Raw genomic sequence first — 27,878 nt, 5'->3', positions numbered from 1 at the left:
CTCTACTCATGTTTTTATCTCCCACAATCGTGTGTTTCTGTTTTTCAGCTCTTTTGAGGAGCTGCAGTCTCTTGACATCTTCCTAGCAGAGCTTTACAAGTGAGTTTGTGTGTGGCCCCTTCGACAGTGCCCTGCGAAAGTAATGGGATAGTGAAGCATTTTCTCTCCATCATCAAGCAATTACTATGCGGTGAAAGAAGAGTTCTCAGAAAATTCAAAAAACCTGTTGTTTCAATTTCAAAACATTCAAACAATTCTTGAAAAACAACAAATATCAACAACAAAATTATAACAGTTAAAAAGTGGGAAAACATATTTTCAAAATTAATGGCATGGCATTCATTACTGTGCAGGTAAATCCACCACATAAAAATGAGACCTCTATATTCAAAATGTCTGTCAACAGTATTCAACTTACAGCAGAGGCAGTACAGACTCGTTCCAGTAACAGTGAAAACATTTCAAGTCAAAATGTTATAAAACAACCTTATAAACAACCATTCATTTGAGTGTGTATCTTACCGACAAACGTTGGCACAACCTTTGACCCACATTAGGAGGTAAAAAATAAACCATTTGGGGGAAATGGGTTGAGGCAACTTAACGTGAATCAGAAGCACTTATAGACATACTTACACACAAACATATATATTCAAACAAGTCTGTATATCAATCTGAGCTCATATTGCAGAATCTCGCAGTGCAGGATTTAATATCTTATAACATGACTCCTCATACTGCATAATAAAAACATTTTTTTACTATGACTCTAAATCAATCCAGATATAGTAACGTCTCTATACATTAAAAGGCCCCGGTGAGTCAGATTTGTAACAAGCCTCAGACAGATATTCATGCAGCTGAATACTTACAGTAGTTAAAGCTAGTATTTGAGGAAATGCAGGAAACTGCAATACCATGTTTGAGAGACTTTGAAGCTTTCAACAAAATAACTAACATTTTCTAAATGTTTACATCTGCATGATGAACTAAGACAACATGTAACAAATTGCAACTAGTTCCAATTCCACAGAGTTAAACACATCACGTCCAGAACCCTTCCAGTAATTAACAGAAGCAGCGTACCTGCTGTCACCTGGAGTGTTTCTCTTTCAAACATTAGGCTAATATTAAAGACACACAAATTTACTAATCTTGCATATATACATTAAATCTCACAAATCCAGGTTTCAGAGGCAGACAAGACTAAGGCAGTAACCGTGTTAGGGAGTTGGTAACCAGCATTTAATAAGAGACACAAATGGTCTGAGTAAAAATATTGCCATGATTTGTACACAGAGTACAACATAGATGGTAGGGGTTCAGCAGAGGCAGGATAAATATTAAAGCTGATTGGCTGAGCTGCAGGATACAGGTGAATGCAGGGAAATGTAGTCTACAATTTAGAGGGGGATGTTTCTGGGTACAGTAGGAAGAGGAGTTTTCCCAGAGCAGGTAACCCGATATCTAAAGGAGTTCTGGAGCAGAATTCCGACTGCAGGATCTGCAGTTGCCATGTCATGTGATATGTCTATTTGTCACATTTGAGACAGACGTGTGCTGTACCACAGACGTGTGCTGTACCTCAGCAGTCTACATGTTCCTGTAAAAATACTATTCAGCAACGGTTCGAGAAAAATCACTCTATTAACTGTATATAGTCTAGTAGTGCATGTCCAATTCTGTACTTGTGCCTTAGGTGGTTGAAACATTACCCAAGGGAACGGTACTCTTTTGGTGCACTTAGTCAGCTAAGGACATTCAGTGAAACACAAACTGGTAGGGGGCAGCAGTAGTAAGCTACTATACATGGCTGATAAATGAAATAGTGAATGCATAATGGTGCAAGAGACAACGCATACAAAGTGGGAGGAACCTTGTTGTCAGCATCATCAGCATCATTAGCAGTCTCTTTTGTTTGGTCTGTGAAACTGGAAACCCACCAAGCAAAATAACAAAACAGAATAAAGAGTTAAAGATGGTCAAGTAAAATCAATGTGTGACAGTGACACGCTCACACTCCAGGTAGCTCCCATGCCCTCATTCCCTTTTCTTGTGGATATTCAGTGATCTGGCTATACTAACATCCCTCTCCATATTGAGCCTCTTCGCCCTGCCTACTCTTCCTCTTCCTCCTCCTCCTCCTCATCATCATCCTCGTCGTGGCAGTGGGTGATCTCTTGCGGGGTCTGGGGGAATAGGTGGGGGGGCTGGATCTCACTGATGGAGCGGGTCAGCTGGTGGCGTTTGCACTCAAAGTCGTGCAGGTCCATGTCGTGACGGTTGCGCGTTGCCAGTGGCGACTCTGTGTCGTTGATGTCCACGTGGGTGTGCTCCACTGTCGACTCATGGGGCATCTGAAAGGGTGTGGAGGGGGGTGCTCTCAATATGCTATGGATATTTGTACGTCACAAACCCTCATCATTGTTATAATTGCTAGCAAAAGTTACAAAGCTTGCAGGTAAGGTAAATTGCGTAATTAACCATAAATTACCACACTGAATCTCTTTTGCTAGCAATCATAACACTGACGCCTGTCTCCAGTGTCTACAGTTTTGTTTACATTCTGCAGTTTGTGACGTGTGGACCGTATTTGTTCAGATAGACTCATCAGATACACACACATATGAAGTGTAACCTAGCGTTACCCCCACTCACCAGTACGTGCGCAGCTCTGAACAGGTAGCTGAAGGGGTAGTAGAGCAGGTTGATGAAGGACGCGGCGTACAGGTCTGCGTAGCGCATCACTTGTGAAGCAAACAGGGTCTGTCTGGAGCCGCTGCGGAACAGGCTCCCCATCATCCCATAGCACATGTCCATGTCATGGGTCACTTTCTTAAGAGGAGAGAGGGCAAGATCGAGAGAAAGAGAGGAGTTACATAGTGTGGATGATATGCATAATGTGAGTTTGGTTTGTGCACACATTGAGTGGTGTGTAGTGTGTATTGATGCAGTGCCAGTATGAATGTGTGCGTGGTGCATGCATATATACTGTGTTTGTGTGTGACACAGAACAAGCTGTGTACCTTGATCCTGCGCTGGAGGGAGCTGATATCAGGCCTCTCGTTGCTACTGCTGTCCAGATGTCTATGGATGGAGAGAGAGACAGAGAGAGAGAGAGAGAGAGAGAGAGAGAGAGAGAGAGAGAGAGTGATTTATGGGGTCGGGTCGAATTATCATGATTTGTGCTCGTCTCACCATTTTGAGGTGGGGTAGATAAGAATGTACACTGGGTTGATACAACACTTCCTATGGTGCTGGCAGGTTAGGGTTAGGGAGCACAGTCTTGGGGAATTACGGGCATAGATAGGGTAGGAGTGTGGGTGTGTAGCATGTCGGAGAGGTACAGTGCCCTGCGTAAGAAATGTGGCATTTTTTCTTCTTTTGGCTCTACACTCCAAAAGTTTGGATTTTAAATCAAACAATTGCTACAGTATGCAGTTAGAGCAGAGATTCTCAGCCTTTATTTGATGGTATTTGTGTACATTGGTTTCACCATTCATAAATAACAACTCTTTTTATGAATAGTCCCCCTATTTCTGGGTGCCAAAAGTGATGGGCCAATTGGCTTGACAGGTGTGTTCTGTCACATCATTTGTGCAGTCATAAGAGAGCTATCAATGGCTAGTATTGATTCTAGGCTCTGCGTTTGCCTTTGATGTCTGTCAACATGAGAACCAAAAAGACATCAATGAAAGCCATTATGAGGCAGAAATATCAGAAAAAAAATATCAGAAACAAAGCCAAAACCTTAACCCTACCAAATCATAATTGGAAAATCATTAAAATGAAAGAAAGCACTGGTGAGCTCAGAAACAGCCTGGTAGACCAAGGAAGAATTAAGGCAAAAGGTCCTCAAAACGATTGCATTGCAGGCCTGGCAGGCAATGCAAACATTACATGCAAAGGATTGTCAACCAAATACTAAACATGAGTTTTACAAGTTTAGTTAATTTGGAAATTACATCTGTCCAACCACTTTTGGTGGCCTAAAATAGGGGGATTAAGTATAATAAGTGCTCCTCCCTCCCTCCGACCCTGGACCCACTGCAGTTCGCATATAGACCAAACAGATCTACGGACAATGCAGTTTCCCAGGTCCTCCACACCACTCTCTCTCACCTTGACAGTCAGAAGGGGGGCTATGTGAGAATGCTGTTTATAGACTACAGCTCAGCGTTCAATACCATAGTCCCCACCAGACTGGCTGATAAGATGATTGGTTTAGGACTGAACATTCCCCTGTGTGCCTGGATCCTGGACTTTCTGATGGCCAGGCCACAGGTGGTCAGGGTGGGTAGACACACCTCCAGCTCACTCACACTGAGCACAGGGTCCCCCCAGGGCTGTGTCCTTAGTCCCCTCCTCTACTCCCTGTACACCCACGACTGTGTGGCTAAGTCCAGCGAAAACTCCACCATTAAGTTTGCGGACGACACGGTCGTGGTGGGGCTGATCTCTGACAACAATGAGAAAGGCTACCTGGACGAGGTGGCGGACCTGTCACTCTGGTGTCAGGAGAATAGCCTCATCCTGAATGTCTCCAAGACAAAAGAGCTGATTGTGGACTTCGGGAGAGCACAACAACAACTAAGGTCCAACACACCCCTGGACATTGGTGGGACTGCTGTGGACAAGGTGAGCAGTTTTAAATACCTGGGAGTCCACATCTCAGAAGACCTGACCTGGACTACCCACATCAGTTCTCTGGTGGGAAAGGCAAGGCAGCACCTGTTCCATCTCAGGCAGCTGAGGAAATTCAAAGTCTCCCGGAGGATCCTTCAGTCCTTCTACTCAGGAGCTGTGGAGAGCATCCTGGCTGGCAACATCACCGTCTGGTACGGTAAAAGCACGGCCCAGGACAGGCGAGCTCTGCAAAGGGTGGTACGCCTGGCAGAAAAGACAATGGGAGCTCCAACCCCCCCTCACCATGTCCTGTACATCAGGAGGTGTAGGACCAGAGCCTACAGGATTATGAGGGACCCTCACCACCCGAAAAACGGACTGTTCCTCCGCTGTCATGCAGCAAGAACAGAGAGGCTAAGGCTGAGTTTCTTCCCCCACGCCATCAGAATCATCAACGATGATCCCACCAGTGCCCCCCTCAAGTCACTCACACACTCACTGACATCATAACACATATGCACACACATAATCATCCATCTGCTGTTTATATTGCTTACTGCTGATACTGTTCATATTGTTTATACTGTTAATACTGTCCATACTGTATATTTTTTAGTACCTCTATTTTTATTTTATTCTATTTTAAAACGTATTGTATTGTTGCACTACTCTGTGGCACTGTCACTTTTGCATTTCACTGTATACTTGTATGCACGTGACAAATAAAGAATCTTGAAGTGTTATAATGTATTCACGGTGAAACCAATATCTACAATAAAAGCTGAGAATCTGTACTTTCACCTCATAGTTATTGTTTGATTTCATATCCAAATGTTTGGAGTACAGAGATGAAAGAAGGAAAACATTTTCACTATCCCATTACTTTCGCAGGGCACTGTCGAAGGGGCCACACACAAACTCACTTGTAAAGCTCTGCTAGGAAGATGTCAAGAGACTGCAGCTCCTCAAAAAGAGCTGAAAAACAGAAACACACGATTGTGGGAGATAAAAACATGAGTAGAGCAGAGACTCACAAACAATCACATACGTACTGTTCTCACGTGCCACATCATCAGTTTGATATCTGGTATTTGTATTGATTATTTGTGTATGCGTTTGTGTGTGTGAAGCTCACAGCTCTTGTCAGTCCACACATGCAGCTCCTGAGCCAGTTCAGGGATAACCAGGAAGGTCCTCCAGCCCTGGCGTTTCTTGGACTTTAGGATGTCTCCAAAGATGTGGTCCCCGATGTACACTATGTCCTTCCCCTTCACTCCCAGCAGGTCACACACTATGTCAGAGGAACCTGAGAAAGGAGAGATGGCACATAAAACACTCCTGCTGAATCTAACACACAGACACACACTCACTAGGGCATGTGGTGTATCCTTACAGACTACAGTCAACACTAAATTCATCAAATGTATGAGGGAGTGTAGTGTGTTCACTGTGTGTGTACATGTGATGATATTTCCCTGAGTGTGTTACTTACCTCCAGAGTATACGATGCCGTGCTGCAGAGGTCCTGTGTATGTGCCAATCTTCAGCTGGCCAGTGGTCTGCAACAGCACACACATACTCATCAGGTCATCATAGCTCTTGAAATGCAGTACACACACGCAAAGAGAACATAAGTGTGTTGATTTGACAGACACTCACCGTGTCGACCTGCCGCAGCACCGTCCCCTCTCCGAAGAACACAGGCTTGCGGGCATCCACCAGGATCAGGTCAAAGTAGGACTGCCAGGGACGATGGGCTGTGCCCATCTGCCACACACACACACACACACACACACACACACACACAGCAACTGAGCATCCTCCGCACCAATATACAAATTTAAATGTTGCCGTTTAGCCAGTCATTTTGCCTTACTTTTGGACCATGAGGGAAGTCAAACAGGTATGTCATGATTTTCTGAAACAATAAACAGATAACGTTATTGATCAAGTGATTTGAACTGAATGACTGATTGACAGATGTATTGTGTGTTTGAGCCATAATCAGTGGGACTCACCTGTGTGTATTGGTAGTCACTGTTGGTGGCCAGGAACACTTTGGCCACTTCGCTCATCCGACTGAGGAGGAGAGGCAGCTTCCCCTTGAGAGAGAGACAAAACACACCATCTCATAGCCTTCATTCAGGTGACAGTCACAAGTGTTACAATAGTAAAGTGAGGTTTACAAGTCAAGTCAATAATGCATACAGAGGGCGTGACGTCATTTAGCATTACCATCATTGCCATTAGTCCTCCATACACGTACCACAGTGCAACACGAACATTATGTCAGTGCATCATTTTGAAAAGATTCTGACGTGCAGAAGCAATAGATGGTAACATGCTGTAGCCTACTTACACGGAAACGAAAAATTGATAAACAGAGTGAAACCTATGCTGCACATTCGCGACAGCTCAAATCAGCAAAGATGCATTATGGTTATGAATGATGGCTGGGGTCGTAGCATTAAATGACATGAAACTGTAGGAACAATATCTTTATGCACGTCCGCCACGTGTTGGATTATACTTGTGGGTATATAATCTCACTTTGTCTTTGAGGTTTACTTACATCCTTAACCACATACTTCTCCAGGTTTTCAACTGTCTTTTCCTTTAAAGATCCCTAGAAAACGGGGAGGTAATAAAACACAGATAAGAGGCAGAGTGACCGACTGAAAAAGGGTTCAAGTTACATTATGGAGGATTTTGCCTCTGGGGTGCTCTTGAGCCAAACGGAGTCACCTAAATAGTCAGAAATAATGCCGTCATTGCCCAATGCCCATGAGCATAATCTTATTTTGCCAAAGTTTGTAAGCCTAAAATTAAGGATTGTGTGGCAAGAGATATATTGATATATCATATATGATAAACATGCACTCAACGCAGCACACAATTTGAGGTAAACAATGAACAATTAAACCCCTGCAGTGCATCTTTAAGGAAGTGGGAGTAAGGAGGGTTAGGGTTAGGGTTAGCTCCTTACATTGAAGTGGACCCAGTCGACAGCATCTCGGACGTCCTGGAACATACTCTTGTAGGACATGAAGAGGTCTCCATCTTTAAAGCCAGACTCACAGCTGAGGGCAGAATAACATGTGGAATTAAATCATTCACTGTTCCATCTGCACATTAGTGGCACACATAAGAGAACAAAACATGGGTGTCTGCTGCAGTACTTGTAGAGGGGGGGGAATCCCTGTGCTCACCTTTTGTATCTGGAGCAGTTGGAGAAGAAGTCAACCAGGCAAGCGAAGAGGTAGGTTTCTGAAGAGAGAGAGGGGTGATGATGTAATTTCAAACCAGTGTTCGGGACACAGGCACACAAAATACAAATATTCCCCCCACATAACTTACACAGAACAAATACTGTATGACATAAAACATCAGTGTCCGAACACAATCAACTACAGGAGCAGAGTAGAGTATTTGAGATGGACTCTACAACGATGACAGATAGCATCCGTGGGACTAGGTCTAGCACTGCACATGCACATCACCCCTAAGTCTGACCCAGCCATGGCACGCAGAGTGACTCCCTAGTGTAGTAGGGCTGTGAGGGGGCTACAGTGAAGACTGCGTGCGTGCGTGCTCTCGCTCTCTCTCTCACCTGGGAGGTTGAAGAGTGTGTTGAGGATGTAGAAGCGGTCCATGTCTCCACGCTGGATAAACTTGGTGGGATAGAGTTCTCTAGTCTCAGGCCTAGAAGAGATCAAAGTTAACTTGGTGGGGTAGAGCTCTCTAGTCTCAGACCCAAACCCTAATGGACCAGTGAGCAAAGACACCTGACAGGTCTTGTTGTAGCCTCGACTCAACACAATATAGACGTTTATGCCTACCTCTAAAGCAGGCCTTCATGAAAGAGGCGCTTTGAACAAATATTCTGATGCGCTTTGAAAGACTTTACACACGGTCCAGCATGCCAGAGCACGCGCTCCGATGTTTGTAGAGGTCATTCATGCACTAACCTATAACATTGGAGTGAATGACTGAATGTGCCATGATGAACATGACTGTGAAAACAACATATTATTGTGGAAAATGGGAATCGGGACAAATAGCCAAAATACGGTAATGTTCACCCTCCTCCTCCATCTTACATTATGTTGCTCTCTCTCTCGCTATTTGATATACGCTACTGCTGTTTATCGAGTCCAGATGCAAGATGCAATGTTTTTCTTTTCAATCAAACATGTCATGTTGGAATAAGAACATTGTTCAACTTTATTTTATTACAGCTTTACAATTAATTTCTTTTGTTTAGATGAATTAACATAATCAAAATGTAATTTATATTATACTGAGCACCGTGGGTGCGCTCAAGAATGCATTAAACATATGGATGTCCGGTAAATTAAAATGTTGCCGGTTACATTGTCCGGCAGCAAAACGGAAACCCTGGTGTGCATGTGAGTGTAAACTATCGAGTGTACTACTGTACGAAGAGCAGAACTCACCCTCTTAGGAAGTTGAAGCCATGGGCACACACCAGGATGTTGCCATAAGCGTCAACCTTGAGCAGATTCCCATACATTGTATCAAACACCAGGCCCCTGATGTAAGAGAGGGAGAGCTTATGAGAGCTGTGTGTCTGTGTGTGTGTGTCTGTGTGTGTGTATGTGGGGGGGAGAGACTGTGTGGTCTGTTTATTTAGATCTTTGTTTACTCAAGTATTGCCATAAAACAGTAACCTTAATAGATAGTTTAATACTCATACAGTGGAACCTCGAGATACGAATGCCCCAATATACAAATGTTTTGAGTTACGAATTGAAATTTCGTAGAATTTGTGCTCTGAGATACGAATGAAAATTTGAGATACAAATCCTTTTTTTTCGCGAGAAGTGGCAGCCGCGCGCGAGAACTGGCAGCCGCCTGCACACGAACCCTTTTTTTTTTTTTTTTTTGAGATACGAATGTTTTGACTTACAAAGGAAGTCTCGGAACGGATTAAATTCGTATCTCGAGGTTCCACTGTATAATGCATTAAGCCACTATTTGCAGTATCTGGTTAGATCTCAATGACAATAAAGTTGAATCAAATCTAATCTAAACTTAAGATATTGAAATGAGTATTAATACAATAACTGACATGTATGTTGAACAGACCTGGTGGGGAAGGTGGGGTCGTAGACAAAGTTGAGCAGCTCCTGTGGGTAACCGATATAGACAAGGCGCTCTACAGTCAGGTCAAAACCCAGCGACTCGTACTCTGGAGATTTATACACTGCAGACAGGGAGAGAGAGATAAATTGACTGTAGCACTGAGTAAAACATATCGACACACACACACGCAAACACACACGCAAACACACACACACACACACACACACACACACACACCCCTTTAACCCTGGCCAGTGTGTGGAATTACAGCCCCCTCAGCAACAGCTTGTTTATGGACCAGGCAGGTCCCTATAAACAGCTGGAACTGAGAAGCTTCGGTTACAGTACATAGTCCCTGCGGAGGAATGGAGTGAGGGGTGAAGGAGTAGGGGAAGGGGGGAGGAGGGTGGAAGGAGGGGGATTGAGAGGGTGACGTCTGTGTAGGGTGGGTGTCATCAAGTTTACGTGTCTCATGTAAGAGCAAAGCTGGGCCACTTGTGAGAAGAGAGCTATAGAGAGACTCCTTACATGCCAGGGAGTGAACACATTCTATATGCACTATAGATGTACACACACACACACTCACATGACTGTTGATGACATTGCACTTACCTGCCAGAGTGTAGTCCATATCAAAGCCAAAGCACTTAATCTTTTCCATTGCCAAGCTTCTGTTAACAAATACTCTAAGAAAGAAGAAGAAAATACAGTCAGCAAGAAGCTCTGATAATGAACATGATCCTATAGGGAGGGCATGAAATCAGAAGTTTCTAAAGGAAAAGGGCTAAAGTTCAACATTTCAGAAATTGACCACTGCATGTTGTAAATGTTTCCTTCCTGATACAGAGGAGTAAATTGAGGATCTTCTAGCGTCTTTCCACATCCACTGTGTCTTTTAGAAGCAGACACAGTGGGTAGAGCCTAAAAGTCTTGACAAGACAGACTAACTCTACTAGCCTATTCAAAACATCTAATAGGCCTATTAAAACAGTCAACCATGGAGTGAGATCATTATGTCATTGTTAACCTCTATAGTACATCAACAATGATTGTTCTTTGCATGAAAATAAACAAGTGAGGAGGAAATTAGCTGAAATCCACTCAGAAACAAAAGAGGAATCACTTTTTTCTTTTGTGAAAAAGAAAAAAGAAAAAAAAACAGACAAGAGTCAGAGTTGCAACACTGTTCTGTCACATTTGGCACACACAAGAAGTGATTGTTGTTGGATGGGAGACGACATTTCTGAAGTCATTTATGAAGAACTATGAAGGAAGCAACCAAAGTATCACTCAAAATGAAAATATATAACAATATCAATAACAAGCTAGTTCTAAATTGTTTACGCAGTCTGCAGGACACATCTGAACTTCAAACTTCAATTTCCCCATTTCCCCCTCAAAACCTGTAAATTGACACTGCATAGTTAGGATAAGTAATTCAATTGTATTTAATTATTGTTACCATAAATGCATAGCCTACGCACATGAGTCAATTACGCTCTCACGCTTGAGTGGAAATCAGATCAGACAAGTGCTTTGTCCTCTGCTGTCAAATAGCAGATTGAAAGGCTTTGGAAAAGATAAACTCTTCTGAGTATGCAGCACAATCAACCCCTATTTGACCACTACTCCAATAAAGTAACATAAGAGAGCAAATCTCATCTCAAACTAACAACAGAAGAGAATAGAGCATCACCAGTCATTCAGAAGAGAAGGTAACACACACACACACACACACACACACACACACCTCTGTAAGGACTCTAACTATTGATGTTCACTGATCTTTTGGAGCTGACACTTTGTAACTGTATTTCATTCTGACACTAAAGGACGTGTTAACACCAGTGTTGACCACAAGGATATTGTACTCTGATATGAGGTCACAATATAAACAATGGTAGCTTGCAATGCGCCTTGGAATGTTATGCTGATGATGATGTATTTCTCAGCCAAAAGGAAACTAAGCGACCCAACAACCCATCTAACCTCACTCCAACAAATCCCTGCTGTTTCTCACGACACAGCAACTGGCCTGAAGACATAATACTTCCGACTGATGGTGATGGAGATGGTGGCGTTAGGGAGTGGGGGTGAGAGAGGAGATGCATGGAGAGAGAGAATGACAGAGTAGTGGGGAGAGAGCTCCATCAAGATCTCACGCCCATCATGTTCTACCACCTCAGGGGACCAATCCACCCAGTAGGCACACAGTAGTGTCAGTACAAATGGGGTTTCATGGGATTTGAATGGAGAATACACATAAATAAATAAATTGGATAATTCAGTCAGTAATCGCAGTTCAACAACAAAAGTTTGGCGTACCTCATTGCAGGATGGTATTGGGCCAGTTCCCTTGGAAAGCTTTGTAATAGAGAATACATGTGCGATAGCATTACCACTGAACGTGAAGCTGCTGCTGTTGCCTGCTCTCCAGTGATGCAAGTGTGTGTGTGTGTGTGTGTGTGTGTGGGTGTGTGTGTGTGTTGGGTGCTTTCTCCCTCTCTTTCCTCCCCTCTCCTCTCCTCTCCTCCCCTTCCCTTCTCCTCCTCCCTCTAGATCAGGTTCTGCCATAGCTTTTAGACTTGTTGAATAGGTAATGAATGCATGCTGTTTCACGCTGTCGTTATTTGAAGCCAGCATGTACACTCACCAAACACTTTATTAGGAACACTATACAAAACAGCCCCAAAACTTTGTGCCATTGATTCCACAAGATGTTGGAAACATTCCTTTGAGATTCTGGTCCATGATGACATGATTGCATCATGCAATTCCTGCAGATTTTTCAGGTGCACTTTCAAGCTTTGAATCTCCTGTTCTACCACATCCCAAAGGTGTTCTATTGGATTCAGATCCGGTGACTGGGAAGGCCTCCGAAGAACACTGAACTCATTGTCATGTGCATAAAACCAGTTTGAGACGACCTTTGCTTTATGACATGGTGCATTATCATGCTGGAAGTAGCCATTAGAGAAGATGGGTAAATTGTGGCCATGAAGGGATGCACATGGTCAGCAACAATACTCAAATAGGCTGTGGCATTCTAGCGATGATTGATTGGTATTAACGGGCCCAAAATGTGCCAAGAAAACATTCCCCACACCATTACACCACCTCCACCATGAGAAGGTGTACAGGTGTTCCTAATAAAGTGCTCCATGAGTGTATTTTTTCAACTACAGATTGAAGAAGAAAGGTGCACACCATGATAACAAGACTAGAACAGTCTCTGGATGTGCATAGTGGTAAACTGCTGCTTGGTCCACTGTATCAAATCCTTACTAAGTCTTCCTTCAGTTCTCTTCCAAATTTACAAGGACTCGTTTATACAAATGGAGTCTAATTTTGTATAGTGTGTGAAAGGGTGTTTCACACACGTGTGATGATATAGGTCTAGAGTAGAGACAGTGGTCAACACGAGAGTTCCCTCTGGCTTCAACAGACTGAATCTAGAGTAATCAAAGATTAGCCTACTCTCACGGGTGTTTTGCCCAAATTCCCCACAATATATTTCCTATGCTGACACACATAAACATACTATATGTTGATCACACTAACATATGTACTCAGGTGGAGGGAGGAATGGCCTAAGAATGACTGGCCTATTTGGCTCAATTATTTAGTATTTGCTTTTTGGTATGTTAGATATCTGTACCTGTGATAGGCCTCACGTCGATACTTCTTCATAGCTAATCCGTCCATATTAGCTGGGAGATCTGCATAGTTCTGTAGGCGGTCGCTCCATGAAGTCGTCATCTTTAACCGTTGAAATGTTTTCTGTGGATAAGAATCATTGACAAGAATAGTCTAAGTAGTCAGTAAAAGTGAGGCTGTGATATGTTATAACCCTCTAACACATGGCTAAAATGAACTGCATCAAGCTCCTCCCACACAACAGACTGATCTTAACACATTGGTGTTTTGGCCACTGTGGCCTTCATGAGGATATCAGAGATATTATACGATGAGCAAGTGTTAAGGGTTCCACCGTGCCACAGAGTGATTAGGTATCGGTGTCTATGTATGTGTGTAGAGCCTAGAGGCCTTACTAGGTAATCGGACAAGAAAACATACAATAAACTGTCAGCATATATGTTACACAACGCTTATATTAGCTGTTTGAAAAAATCCAGATGGGAAAAATTAATGGTGATTTTCAGCTTGAATCGGAAGTTCAACAAGCTCAAAATCAACTATATTCTGACAGCATGCTTTGGAACTCTATTGGATTAATGTGGACATCAGGCTATTTATTTGTGCTTGCAAAGCAACACACTAGTGTTCATTCGTCATACTTAATTTTCTATTAGTGGGCTTCCTTCAGCAAATTTTTTTAACCTCTGCTGATCTTACACCTTGTGAAGCTGTTAACACAATTTCAATTGTAAAATGTGTCAAAAACTCAACATTATCAACTCTGATAAAAGCTTTTTAATACCTATTAAACTTTTTAAACTATGAAGCTTTTTGAAAGTCCAAAACATCTCATCCGGTTAACATGGAATGTTTATTTAGGCCAACATTCTGTGAGCACCTTTGTTACTGCAACTGCCCTGGAACATTCAGGACTCTTAAATAAAAACAGCATGAGACCAACAGAACTAATTCTAGAATGATTACACAACAATGCACTGTCTTGGCAACAAGTTGTACCCCAATAAAACCACCCTACACTCTCTACTCACTCCACTGACTACCATAATAAGACTAGCCTATAAGGCTGCAACTAACGATTATTCTGTTGTCGATTATTTTATTGATTCATTGATTAGTCTAAGCAATTCATTTACACACAAAAAAATATGCTTTTCCTTTTCCAAATGCATTAAAGTGTGTGTAGTTGTAATGCCATCATTCAGTGGTCACATACTTTATTTTATATTGAACTTGTATCTACTGATAATATGACATAATTCATCATGACACAATCATTTGATCAATGCCTATAAATGCTGTGGAGTGTGGATGCCTACAATACAGGTAAGTACATGCAATTATCCATGTCTTCCTTCTTTCTATCAATTTGTTTTATTGTACTTTACTGTCTTATAAGAATACCCATCAGTCTGCAGTTTTTACGTTTTTTTTATATGACAAAGCCTTTATCATGACATGAATTTTATCTGTGCCCAGTTTAATGCTGAAAGAATAAAACTGATGCTCAATTGGAGGTGCTGCAATTTCAGACTGCGTTGAAAAACGCAGAGTACAGATTATCTGAGGATGCGTATAGGACGAATTTGATAAACTGTGCACTACGCACATGGCTATTGTTTACTGTTTACTATAACAGAGTATGGGACCTCCGGACATTGCTGCGTTACATAGATAGATTACAGAAATGCTTTTGGGGGGGGGGGGGGGGGGGGGTACCCTGAAAAAGAGGGATTATGCATAAATTGTTGTAATTTCTCAACAGTGAAACAAATATGTATATAAATACCATAAAATAAAACTTGAGAATCTCTATTTTAATCTCATAGTAATCGTTTGATTTAACCCTAAAATCAAACCTTTTTGTAGTGTTGAGCCAAAAAGAGAAAAAATGTTTCACTGTCCCATTACTTACGCAGGGCACTGTATGTCGGCATATACACTATATCGGTTATCTGTGAATTTTGCCCCCCATAAATGAGCATCAGTATCGGACCCAAAAATCCAGTATCGTTTGCAGTGGCGACTTTAGCATGGCATTTCTGGGGGGCAGTTTTGTACGACGTCGCCATCACAAAAAATAAAGGTAGTCTACGGTAGGCATAGGCTATGGGCTGCGCTGTGAGTGCCAGGGAGCAGAAAGATGACTAAACTGAATACACTTCATACGCTTCAGCGCGACACAGAAGGCTACATTGATGTTGCCTATACTGCAACAAAGTAAAAAGATTAGACAGACACGTGTCTTCAATAACTTGCATGCTTTATCAAAATACAAGCATGCGATACATTGTTAACTTGAAGGAAAGTTTTTTATCAAGTTTTATCAATTGTATTTCTTTAAATGTCAAAATAAATATCACCAGAGCAGAGGCTATAACACTGTAAAAAAGCCACATTAACACAGAACATACCGATTCTCCTCGGTCTGTTTGTTGTACTCCGCGATGCTACGGCGATATGAACCATCTAGTTGTGCCTGGATGTTGAACTGCCCTAGTAAACCCAACTTCGTGGCACAATTCAGATGGAACGCAGAGCTTTCGTGCTTCGTTGTTCTTTCTGACAGATGTTTAATGTCTTTGAATCCAGCCGATGCTCCCAACAGAGTCTCCCCCCAAGAAGCATACATGGGAAACAGAACAGCGCATGTTTCGAGGTGCTAGCGGTTAGCCATCTCTTTTTGTCAAACCATTCCTGTTTGAACGTACGGGTCATTTTATCCCCAGCCTGAAGCAGGACAAAGTCTTCTGGTCTGTTTGGCCCTAAACATTGTATCTCCAACTTCTCTTCCAAAGGCAATGTACAAAATCGCACGGTCAACAACTAATCTACACGATTAATTGAGAAAACTTTAGCTAGCTAGCATTAGCGATAGACTTACAGTAGATCAACTGAATTGCTTTGTGATTATTTCCTGTCACGTCAGGCCAGGTTAACGACATAAGCGTTTAATATTTTTTCGCCACCTGTTGCTAGGCAGAATTCATAGGGGCAGAAACATAATATAAATATAATTTGCGGGAGTTTTTCCCTACTTATGCCAATCACGCTCACGTTGTTCCCCTAGCAACGATGGGGCAGAGTGCTCCGCTGCCCCACAGTAGAGAGATAGTCCGCACTGCGAGCGAGCACACACACACACACACACACTAAAGAAATTACTCAAAAACAACACTATAAGGATTGTGAGTCAAGTTTATTATATTTATACACACCAATTTCACAATTGAGTCACTATTTTGTTTTAAATCTAAAATACATGTTGCCACAACGTTCAGATATCACGAGTATCTTGCACCACAGCGCCAGTTTGGTTGGGCACTGCCCCACATGCCCCAAATGTAAATTCGCCACTGATCGTTTGGGTTCTAGGGTTAAGCAGTAGAACGGTAATATGGTATCCCACGGGATTTGAAAATGTCCACGGTATGCTTTTCATACCAACATGAAATTTCTGCTCCATTATCTGTCAAACTGCCAAATTAAGCGATGTTTGTCAATTCACAATGTGTAACAGCGCCGCTGCCAGCGTGGTCGGAGAAAGAATTACAAGTGTAACTTTTAGGCTGCTGCACGACCTCTTCCACCAAAGAAAAAACGATGACTAGCGCTAATGACTCTAAAACAATGCCACTGCTGCCATTTGCATTGTAGGTTCCGACCCGACGAGAAAAGAGAGCCTGCAGATTTGGACGAGGTTATTTGCAAGATTTGCATGAAAAAATAGATGGGAACACTAATGGGAAATAATCTACACTCGCACCTCAAACTGAAACACCCATTAATAGCTGCACGGATGAGATACGTGTCTGTATGCAGTGTTGCCAATTTGGCGACTTTCTCGCTAAATCTGGCGACTTTCCAAATCCTCTTAGCGACTTTTTTTGTCAAAAGCGACTAGCGACAAATCTAGCGACTTTTCTGGTGTTTTGGAGACTTGTGAATGAATTGCGCGTGCGCAAAGCCGCCGCTGATCCCGCCCTGGTTTACAGAGCAGGATGTAAATGTAAATGTTTCTTCACTGTCACACTAAAATAAATTACTGCATTTGACTCACACAGCCTCAGTCACTTACTCACCTCGTCCACTGTGTGTGTGCCTCTCTGTGACATAAGCTAAACATCTAGCTAGCTAGCTCATCATGTCTAAACTGTACGCTCAAAAATACAGAAAGGAGTGGGGATCAAACCCTGAATTCAAAGGCTGGTTGAAGCCGTTTATTGGAGATGATACACGGGCATACTGCATGTATCGTAAGGCTGATTTATACGCCAAACTTTGTGATATAAAAAAAACACATGACAACTCAAAAACATATTCAAAAGGCAAAGCCTTATAACAGTCCCACCCAAAGCAAGCTGCCATTAATGAGTAAAAAAATCAAATAAATTGACTGCAAAAAAGGCTGAAGCCACCATGGCATTAGCTATTGCTGAACACTGTTCCATGCTAGCATGTGATCACATTGGGGAAGCATAGGTTTTATACTCCATGTACAGTGATCCTCAAAACATCTTGTATCTGACTTTTTTGAAGTCAGTGCTGGGTGAGGTACATTTGGCCATCAAGGCTTTTGAGGGAGAGCAGGTAGATCCTGTTAAACTTCTTGGTTAGCCTGATAAAGTCTGTGAGAAGCAGGGTGCTGAATCCACTGGCAAATATTGATGTACTCAAAGAGCCAATTGATGGATACATCAGTCCCAAACCATCCCTTGGTTACCTTTTTGAGTAAAAGGCAGCTGAGCTCCACCTTGCGCCTGAGGACAAGAACAATGTCCAAAAGAGGTGTGTAGCCTTCACCATCTCCCTCACTAACGAGTTGAGGGTGAGACTGCCGGACAACATCGAAGCATTGCAGTACATGTCAGTTTTCAATGTAGAGGAAACTCTAAACCACAACAAGAGCCTGGGAGAAATAGAAAAAATAGCCAAGCTCCATGGCTACTCTCCTGCAGAGATAGACAAGATTGATGAAACAAAAAACACAGTGGGCTTCTGGAATGAGATTTAGAAGTTCAGGGATGCAGCTGATATCAACCCGTTTCAGGAACTTGCCATGGCTGCTGTGTCTGTGTTGTCCTTGCCACACTCGAATGCTGAAGTCGAGAGATTATTCAGTCAGATGAGTGTGGTAAAAAGCACTCACTTTTTGTCTCTCCCACTACGTTATTCCTCTCTCCTACAGCGTCCATTACAATTACATGCAAATGAGATATTATGCAAATTAGGCAATGACGTCATTTAGCGACTTCTAGCGACTTTTAGGACAGCCAATAGCTACTTTCCTTACTGAGGAGTTGGCAACACTGTCTGTATGCAAGTTGCTGTCGGCTTCAAACAGCTATTCACTGACATGACGCCATACATGTCGTTAACCGTCCACTTTGTCACACCCGACTGGAAACTACAGTCAAAATTCCTAGTCTGTTTTTCAACAACAACAACAAAAAAAACACACGGCGGACAACATTGTTGATGCACTCCGCCTGGCACTTAAACTCTCGGCCATAACGACTGACAAAGCTGCTAACATTAGAGCCGCCATCAGGGCCCTGAATTGGCCAGGGCTCATCTGTTTTACCGCCGCCTTCTCTCACAGCTGGTCCCAAAAGAGAGCTCAAAAAGAAGCAAGCGGAATTAGGACTCCCAGAGCATAGTCTCATAACAGTAACTAAATCAATATTTTATAGACAAATGATAGCCTGTAGGCTATAGGACATGAGACAAGTTATATTATTACTAATGCAGTGTGTGATGCTTCTTATTAAGCTATCATATTATGCTATCCAACTGTTTGTCAAGCTGTGGTTGGTTGGTTTGGTGTTCCTAGCTTCAACAGTGTAAGAGCAGTAGGGTACGAAGAATTGCAGAGCTTGGGGGTAGTTCAGTGGGGTAGTCAAGCTGTGGTTGGGATGTAAAGTTTAAATGATTGTTTAGGCTAAATGTCATACAGTATAGCAGTCACCACATAAACAATTACATTTTTCAATGTAGATTAAATATATAGGAGCAAAGACTGCTCACGCCAACCCCACACTATGTTATTTCTTTATTTTTTTGCACGGTAATACCATATACCCTGGTAAACCTGGTAATACCATATACCCTGGTAAACCTGGTAATACCATATACCCTGGTAAACCTGGTAATACCATATACCCTGGTAAATACCATATACCCTGGTAAACCTGGTAATACCATATACCCTGGTAAACCTGGTCATACCATATACCCTGGTAAACCTGGTAATACCATATACCCTGGTAAACCTGGTAATACCATATACTTTTTCATGTTTTTCCTACTTTTTCATGTTTTTCCCTGTCTTATCTCTCATTATCTCTTTCTTCAACACATTTAGTAGAAATTATGTTTACTGTTGGGTTAGTAAGTTTAAGGTTAATATACTTATAGGAGGACTAGATTGAATACACTACTCGTCTTTCATCTTTTAACATGGGCACACCCAGAACACCAATTCAACCGTGCAATGTGTATTCTGGCTCAAATGTTATAAACTTGCTTTTTGATACTACATATCTTTAACACTATAAACATTCCATTAGGTTTAAATTGTCACTGCAAGTTTACTTTTCAATGTTCTTACTTGGAAGATATGTCAAAGGTTTCTCACTTTCTCAGCGCCCCAATTTCACCCATAGTGGCCAGACGTGGCCACTACAGCCAGTGTCCCCCATAATATCACCTCTGCACCATCTCTATCCCCCAGAGGCCCACCTGTCAAAATGTATCATACCTTTTTATTGTTTTCTCCCTCTCTCTCACTTTCTTTCTTCAACAACTTGCGTATAGAACTTTACTGTTGGGTTAGTTAGGTATTACTTAAGGTTACTTATTACTTAGTAATTACTTATAGTAGATTGAAGACCCTCCTCTCTCACTCCACTGAACTACCCCCAAGCTCTTCGTACCTTACTGCTCTTACACTGTTGAAGCTAGGAACACCAAACCAACTTCATAATGTTCACATAACTCATAATTAAGAAAGCTGAAGAAATCATTTTGATACTTGGTTCATAACGTACATGGGTTTTAATGGTCACCAAAAGCTTATTTATCTTACTTGAAAATATCTCAAATATGGAAGACACTAAACTTCCTCCACTACTAATAACTAGAATAATTTTCGCCTGCTAAGCAAGCACACAAAGTTTCTATTGAAATGTCCTTTTGTAGTTGTTATTAGGGGATTTTCTTAGCAGCAACAACGTCTATGTACACAAATACATAGAGAACAGAAAAACACACCGCCGCATTCTATCGCTGAATAAAAACCTGCTTCAAAATATCCTAATTACTTGTTGTGTTGTTCTTGCGTAAAGTTTAAATAAAGTCAAAATACTCATCAGATGAGATGTTTCATTTTTTATGTGGCGGTGGTGTATTACTGGCTCCGGCTAATCCTAATTCCCCTTGATATGCGACTGACAGCCAGTGTCATATCCAGATAGTGTTCGCGTGTCAGACAGTGTTCCTGATCTGACAGAAAGTTTGTTTTTAAGAGTAATCTAATGAAAATTATTGTAAAATAACAATATTGGCTTACACTTGACATGTGATCCTCCAAAGCAGTTTCATGATGAGTAATTACCACGAATAGGAATGTTATATTACTAAACTTCTGCATTTATAATTACTACTTCAGTAATGATTCTCAATCATGTTATACTATATATCAATCATGCTATACCCTTGTTCGGCACATTTTTGTAAATATTATAACAGTGACTTTGATATGTCCATGCACTTTAGGTCGGCTGTAAGAATATAATTATGTATTCAAAACATTCAGATTTTTAATCTATTCATCTGTAAGACATTGCTGATGTTTGCCTATGACATATCAATTATGGTGTTGAATTGACAAATTGCGATAATAAATTAATGTGCTGAATAAAATAATGACAATAATCATAATTATCGGGGAACACTATATGACAAGAAAACACATACTGACACGACCCCGGCACTCGGGATACATCACAGCCACACGACAACACGGGTCAAACAGGTGACTATTTTGACTTCATTTAAACTTTTCGCGAGAAAGAACAACACACCAAACAAGGGATAACTTGAAGCAGGTTTTTTTTTTAATTAAGGTTATTTTATACATCGTTTATGTATGTGTGCGGTTCGGGCTTTCCTAGCCCCATCTGTGTCAATTATTATTTCTATATTTTAATTTGGTGTTGTCAACGAAGCATAGAGAGGTATACAACTGGTAATGCAAATAAAAATAAAATAAAAACTAATGCCAGGCTAACGTTTGTGCAAGCGTAGCAAGCAGAGTTTCATAGTACTGTAACTTTGTCCCGCAACCAGTACGGCGCAAACTCATTGGCTAGCTAGCTTAGCTACGGTAGTACTAGGCCAGCTTTCTGCTAACAGCTCTAGTAGCTAGTCAACTCTAATGTGCCCTAACATTTACAACACATACGCTATTAGAATTCCTACAACACAGAAATTATTGGTTTCTGACGTGTACGTCTGGCTTATTAAACCAGGTGTAAATATGACCGTTCCTACTATCGGAGGACAAGGCTGACTACTCACCTCTGGTGGCAAAACCTGAGTTGTTGGTGTCCGGTTGTGTTTCTTATGACTAAACTACTTCTTCTTCTTCGACATTTATCTGCGGTTGGTCCAACGTTGTTAATGTTGGACGCCACCTACTGTGCTGGAGTGTGGGCCAAACTTGTGTTCCAAAATGCAATATATATGTAATCAAAAAAAAAAAAAAAAAAAAAACATAATTTGTACAATCATGCCTCTTATTCATTTTAGGGACTATGTTGTAAAAAAAATATATTTGTGATAGTTACACATTATAGAAAAAAAAGTCTGTCTCCCTCCAAAATGTATGACGGTCTAAATGTATAAAAAATGTTGGTATCATTTGCAATTCATTCAACAATGACACCAAGATAACTGGTTGTCATCGCCCTGCTGAGTCAGAGGAGAGACAGAAGGTCCATATGGCTTCACCCGATTCTGCAGATACTACTGTCGGCTGGATCAACCTCCAGCTCCGAAAGAGTGCCGAAGCTCGCATCGCAGGGAAGAAGTCGAACTACTGGAAGAGCATTAGCCCAGCAGAGCGGCTGGCAATTTGTCTCTTTTACTATAAGTGGATATGTCAACTGCCTATGGCAATAACAAGCTACATTATCGATGTTTGAAGCTACAATTTAATTTCACGAATAAACCTAACCGAATAATCCTAATCCTAACCCTAAATCAATAATGAATCAATTAATTGAGAATTGCATAAAATCTATTGAGATTTCATAATGCACTTGAAATAAACTGTGCCTTGACTTCACTGATTGATTTATTGATTTCATCGTCAAATTGAACACTTGAAATCAATAATAATCAATTAGTGAAGTCAAGGCAGTTTAATTGAAGTGCATTATACAATCTCAATACACTCAACATAGAAAAAGAAAGGTACAAGTAAAACAGCATAAATAGAAATACAGATAGGCCTATAGCAAAACAGAGATAAAAGGTTGAAATGACTGATGCTGTATAGCCTACTTGTTAAATGAAATCCTGAACATATATACAGAGGCAGCTTGGCACAGTAATAGCAAGCTTAAAAATAACAGATTCCTTGCGACTGGCGACTCCTACAGGACCATTGCCTTGGTCAACAGTGGCAAAGACTGTGTCCATGGTGGCAATAGCCATCTGGGATGGTCTTGTGAAGGAGTGGATGCCTGTTCCCAAAGAGGAAGACTGGAGGGGCATGGCGGAGGGGTTCAAGGAGAGATGGATCTTCGGCAGTTGGGGAAGTTCCATCAATGGGAAGGCACTACCCTGCTCTGGGTCGATGTTCCACAACTACAAGGGAACCTTTTCCAATGTCCTTTTTGCAGTAGTGGACGCCAACTACTGATTCTGGGTGATTGACATCGGTGCCTATGGCAAGGCCAGTGACCCTGCACAGCTCTGCATTTGGAAGAAAGCTCTAAGACGGCAACCCGGGGCTCCCACCTGAGGCACTGCTCCCTGGGACCAGTCCCCCATGTCTTTGTGGGTGATGAAGCCTTCCACAACCTCATGAGGCCCCACCCAGGACACAACCTGCCCAGATGTCACTGCATCTTCAACTACCGCCTCTCACAGGCCAGGTTAGTGGTGGAGTGCACTTTTGGCATCCTCTGCTCTCAGTGGCGGATGTACAGGAGTGTCATTGGGCTGAAGTCTGGAGAATGTGGAGGCTTGTGTGGAGGCTACCTGTGTCCTCCACAACTTCATCCGGAAGAGGTCCCGGAGCCAACACAGGTGAAGGTGGGCCTTCCAAACGTCGGCATGCAGGGGATCACTCATGGCGATTCCAGTGTGACCCTGACCACATACAGTGCCCTCCATAAGTATTGTAAAGTGGAAGCATTCTGTCTTCTTTTGGCTCTATACTTCAACAGTTTGGATTGGAAATCAAACAATTACTATGAGGTTAAAGTAGAGATTCTTAGCTTTAATCTAATGTTATTTTTTTTCTTTCAGATTGGTTTCATAATTTAGAAAGTACATTTATTTTAAACATACTATTTTCACATCATATAAAGTCCAAATTAAGCACTCATGTTTAGTATTTGGTCGACAATCCTTACACGCAATAACTGCCTGAACTCTGCGACCCATTGACCCCACCAGACGCTGGGCATATTCTCTGGTGATGCTCTGCCAGGCCTGTACTGCAGCCATCTTTAGTTGTTGTTTGTTTTAAGGTCTGTTCGTCTTAAATTCACCTCAATTCGATTTAAATCTGAATATTGACTTGGCCAGTCAAAAATCCACTTTTTGCCACTGAAAAAGTCGCTAGTTGCTATGGCAATATGTTTTGGGTGCAGGGGGCTGGCGTTTAGCCCTTCACTCCCAGAGACATTAATGGAAATGGCAAACGAATTGGCGAACGAGTGTTGAGAAGACTCTGTTTTGCAGCTCACCTGCAAACACGAGTTAAAATCTTCTCTGACATCAGCACCTCTACATGGACAGTTCCACCTGAGGCTTCACGCACGGAAGGGGAACTCTACTTATGAGCAAGACTGGATTATTCTTATTTTTTCGTATTTGCGTGACATTTTACTGAGAAAGTAGTTTTAAGAACAAAAATCTAAACCATAAACAATCCAGCGGCGTTTATAGCCTACAGTATGATTGGTGAATAGGTGATAGCCATGGCTTGCGTAATTGGATCGGCCTGCCTAAACCGTTGTTATAAAAGCCAAAGCAAAGCTTCTCATATCCCCTCTCGGCAACCGCAAAGATGAGCTACGGATCTGATCACTACGCTTCGTCGTCCTACCGAAAGTTATTCGGGGGTGCTCCTCGTTTCTCAGCCTCGCCATCTCGTATCCCGAGTAGTGCGTCGTCACGCAGCAACATGTCCTCCAGCGAGTTCAGGTCCCTGACTCTGTCCCGCAGCAGTGCATCCACGCCCGCGTCCTACTACAGAAAGTCCGGCCGGTCCTGCTCCTTCTCGCCAGTGTCAAGCGACAGCCTTGACCTGACTCAGACCTCTGTTCTGAACAGTGAGTTCAAAGTCACTCGAACCAACGAGAAGGAGCAGCTGCAAGGCCTCAACGACCGCTTCGCAATGTTCATTGAAAAGGTGCGCAACCTGGAACAGCAGAACAACGTGTTGGAGAGCGAGCTGGTAACGCTGCGCCAGAGACAGCGCGAGCCCTCTCGCATCGCGGACCTGTACCAGCAAGAAATGCGCGAGCTTCGCGCACAGGTGGAGGAGATGAGCAATGAGAAATGCCACAGCCTCATCGAGCGGGACAACATTGACGACGACCTGCATAAGCTTCGTGTCAAATATGAGGAGGAGGTAAGAGCGCGCGAAGAGGCCGAACAGATCCTGAGGTCGTTCAAGAAGGACGTGGACGACGCCACAGTGGCGCGGCTGGAGCTAGAGCGCAAAGTAGAGTCTCTCCTGGATGAGATTTCTTTCCTAGGAAAGGTCCATGACGGGGAATTGGCTGAGCTGGCTGACATGATGCAGGCGGCTCAGGTATCAGTAGAAGTAGAGATGGCCAAACCCGACCTAACCTCGGCTCTGAAGGAGATCCGCAATCAGTACGAGTGTCTTGCGTCCAAAAACCTACAGTCCGCTGACGAGTGGTATAAGACAAAGTTCGCCAAGTTGAACGAGCAGGCCACCAGGAGTAATGAGGTCGTGCGGGCGAGCAGGGAGGAGATCAAGGAATTCAGGAGGCAACTGCAGTCCAAGACTATCGAGATGGACACCCTGCGGGGGACCAGCGAGACTCTGGAACGACAGATCAGAGAGATGGAGGATACACACAATGTGGAAGTTGCCGGTTTTCAGGTAAAGCACTTGACATCTCGCACATGCACACCTTGGCACAGTCCGCGCCATTAAAGACAATAGTCTATTCGTTTGCCTGTGATGATAGAGAGGAGACAACTGTAAATTCCTGCCTCACTGTGTACAATTGCAAAGTAGGCGACAGAGGCGACGCAAAGACTGGCAAATAAGTATTTTTAAGGCAAACATTGTATTTGAGTGCGTGTCCATTTGCCTTGGTATGCGCGATTACGCAACAAATGCATCAAAAGAAGACAAAATGAACATGCATAGCAAATATATTTTCTGTCACATGAATATAATTCCCTTTCGAAACGTTCCCTACGTTTAATTGTTTTAAAAGCATGCTTTGGTGTGAAACATTGTGCCTTTGAAGCGACATGTTTCTCTGTCTTTGGTGCTGAAACACGCGCCGGCCTGCATTAGACAGCACCGCCCACGCGCTCTCCAAATTAAGAGGATTGCTGGCACTTACATAACGGGGTCAAGTCCCGCTCGAATTATGCCACGGTAAACTATTGGACTGGTCGCAGGTATGTCGGCAGCCTACATCACTTAGCCACTAGTCTCAGATCCAAAAAGCCATGACTCAATTCATGTCATGTCGTAGTCGTTTCACATAGCCTCAAAACCTTGTGTACCGAATGACCAAACTCAGTGCATTACATTAAACTAACCCATTGTATTGTACTAACCCTTGACCCGTACACTAAATCGGATTAGTGGTTATCCGTTTTCTACCTCGTATTTAGACAGTCACGCACGGTGAGTCATGATGGAGAAAGAAAAGTTCAAATCCAAACGTCATTGAGAAACACTGTGTTGTTGTAGAAAATACATGTAGGGCATTTGGATATATCAGAAAGTACTAACAGTAAACATATATCACATAGGCCACTGTAAAGTGACTTGGACCTGCAGTACACTGTAGGCCTATATTTACACACTTGAGGTATGAGGCATGGAACCAAATTAAGCCCATCACTGGAGAAGGGATTGATTGATCTGGGCCAGTTCAGAGAGACTGGGTCTATTCAGTTTATGTATGAGTTATTTTTTGTTGTTGCATAGAACATAAAGGTCTAATTTGATTCTACTTCTCATTTAAAAAGGATACTATTGGCCAACTGGACAATGAGCTGCGGGTCATGAAGAATGAGATGGCTCAGCACCTGCGAGAATACCAGGATCTGCTTAATGTCAAAATGGCCCTGGACACTGAAATTGCTGCCTACAGGTAGGCCACTATTCCGCCATATCTCCACTGTTTCCACATCTGGGCCTGTTGGCAAAAGGTTAGCAGTGGCCTAACCTTATTGAGACCAGGTTTTCCTAGTTCAGAAAGCCTGGGGAATCATTTGCAGAAAGTAGCTACAAAGATGTGAAAACCCATTTGAAATGAGTGACGCCTTGTGACACGCTAAATCAATCAAATACCTTGCTCCAAAAAAACTGAATTAGTTTTTCCTTCACATTTTCTTCAATGTTGCACACTAGCATAGGCAACAACTCTCTACAAAAATCCTACCCTGTTTGAAAAGACGACGCACATACAGTAACAACAACCATTCTACGGGCATGTTGGGGGAGGGTTCTTGGAATGTAACATCCAATAAAATTTTCACTAAAAAGTATATTCTCCCATCGCTCAGTCCAGTTCAATTAAAACCAGATCGGCTAATCTAAAATTCTCCAGACCAAACGAGACTAACCATAATATAAGGTAATGTTTTCCTCCTCCTAACCCCACTTCCACATTGAAATAAAACCCAAAAATGGTTCAATATCTATCAGGCCTATCATAGACCTTGACATAATGTGTTACGCATTTTTATACTTACATAAATTGAAATGATTACATAGGACATTTTCATTTACTCTCTGTTTGGTCCTCAGAAAGCTGTTGGAAGGGGAAGAGACTCACTTCAGCACAGGGATATCATTCTCCACCTCCAACCACGGCTCTAGTCACTATGGATACCAAACCCGCATCCCCAGCTCTTCTCGGAGTACCGGGAAGAAGAAAGAGACGGAAAAGAAAGCACGGAAAGAGAGCATCAAAGACATGACTGTGGAGAAAGCGGGGAAGAATGATGAGGCAGACATCAACTCATAA

The 27,878-nt window shown here is 42.5% G+C and overlaps 2 protein-coding genes across 4 annotated transcripts; one reads left to right on the top strand and one right to left on the bottom strand.

The window, feature by feature from the left end:
• Nucleotides 1-8: 8 nt before the first annotated feature.
• Nucleotides 9-26,508, bottom strand: nt5c2a (5'-nucleotidase, cytosolic IIa). 3 transcript variants are annotated; one of them, XM_083695032.1, is made up of 19 exons: nt 21,970-21,988; nt 13,391-13,512; nt 12,058-12,096; nt 10,345-10,418; nt 9,736-9,853; nt 9,084-9,179; nt 8,237-8,328; nt 7,836-7,893; nt 7,613-7,706; nt 7,199-7,252; nt 6,645-6,728; nt 6,503-6,544; nt 6,286-6,393; nt 6,119-6,185; nt 5,762-5,932; nt 5,550-5,601; nt 3,027-3,087; nt 2,659-2,835; nt 9-2,357 (listed from the first exon to the last, which is right to left on the bottom strand). In XM_083695032.1, exons 2-19 carry the CDS (start codon nt 13,489-13,491, stop codon nt 2,118-2,120), a joined length of 1,728 nt encoding a protein of 575 aa, XP_083551158.1. In that variant the 5' UTR covers nt 13,492-13,512; nt 21,970-21,988; the 3' UTR covers nt 9-2,117. The 3 variants fall into 3 exon arrangements, with proteins under 3 accessions (XP_083551158.1, XP_083551159.1, XP_083551160.1); XM_083695033.1 differs by lacking the exons at nt 12,058-12,096; nt 21,970-21,988 and adding an exon at nt 26,458-26,508; XM_083695034.1 differs by lacking the exon at nt 12,058-12,096.
• Nucleotides 24,695-27,878, top strand: inaa (internexin neuronal intermediate filament protein, alpha a; the record flags this gene model as incomplete). The annotated part of the gene is made up of 3 exons (XM_083696174.1): nt 24,695-25,762; nt 26,875-26,999; nt 27,659-27,878. The coding sequence occupies 3 exons, from the start codon at nt 24,695-24,697 to the stop codon at nt 27,876-27,878; spliced, it is 1,413 nt and encodes a 470-aa protein (XP_083552300.1).

This window comes from Argentina silus (genome assembly GCF_951799395.1).
Source record: "Argentina silus genome assembly, chromosome: X".
NCBI classification, from domain to species: domain Eukaryota; kingdom Metazoa; phylum Chordata; class Actinopteri; order Argentiniformes; family Argentinidae; genus Argentina; species Argentina silus.
This window is presented reverse-complemented; position numbering and strand designations above follow the sequence as displayed.

Bases quoted from the DNA above. Each gene is read 5' to 3' on its own strand.
- nt5c2a (XM_083695032.1), bottom strand. From the start codon at position 13,491: ATGACGACTTCATGGAGCGACCGCCTACAGAACTATGCAGATCTCCCA. The intron at 10,419-12,057 runs GTACGCCAAACT...CTTCTTTCTTAG, and splicing joins CAATACCATCCTGCAATGAG to AGTATTTGTTAACAGAAGCT. The intron at 7,253-7,612 runs GTAAGGAGCTAA...CCCGTTTTCTAG, and splicing joins TCGACTGGGTCCACTTCAAT to GGATCTTTAAAGGAAAAGAC.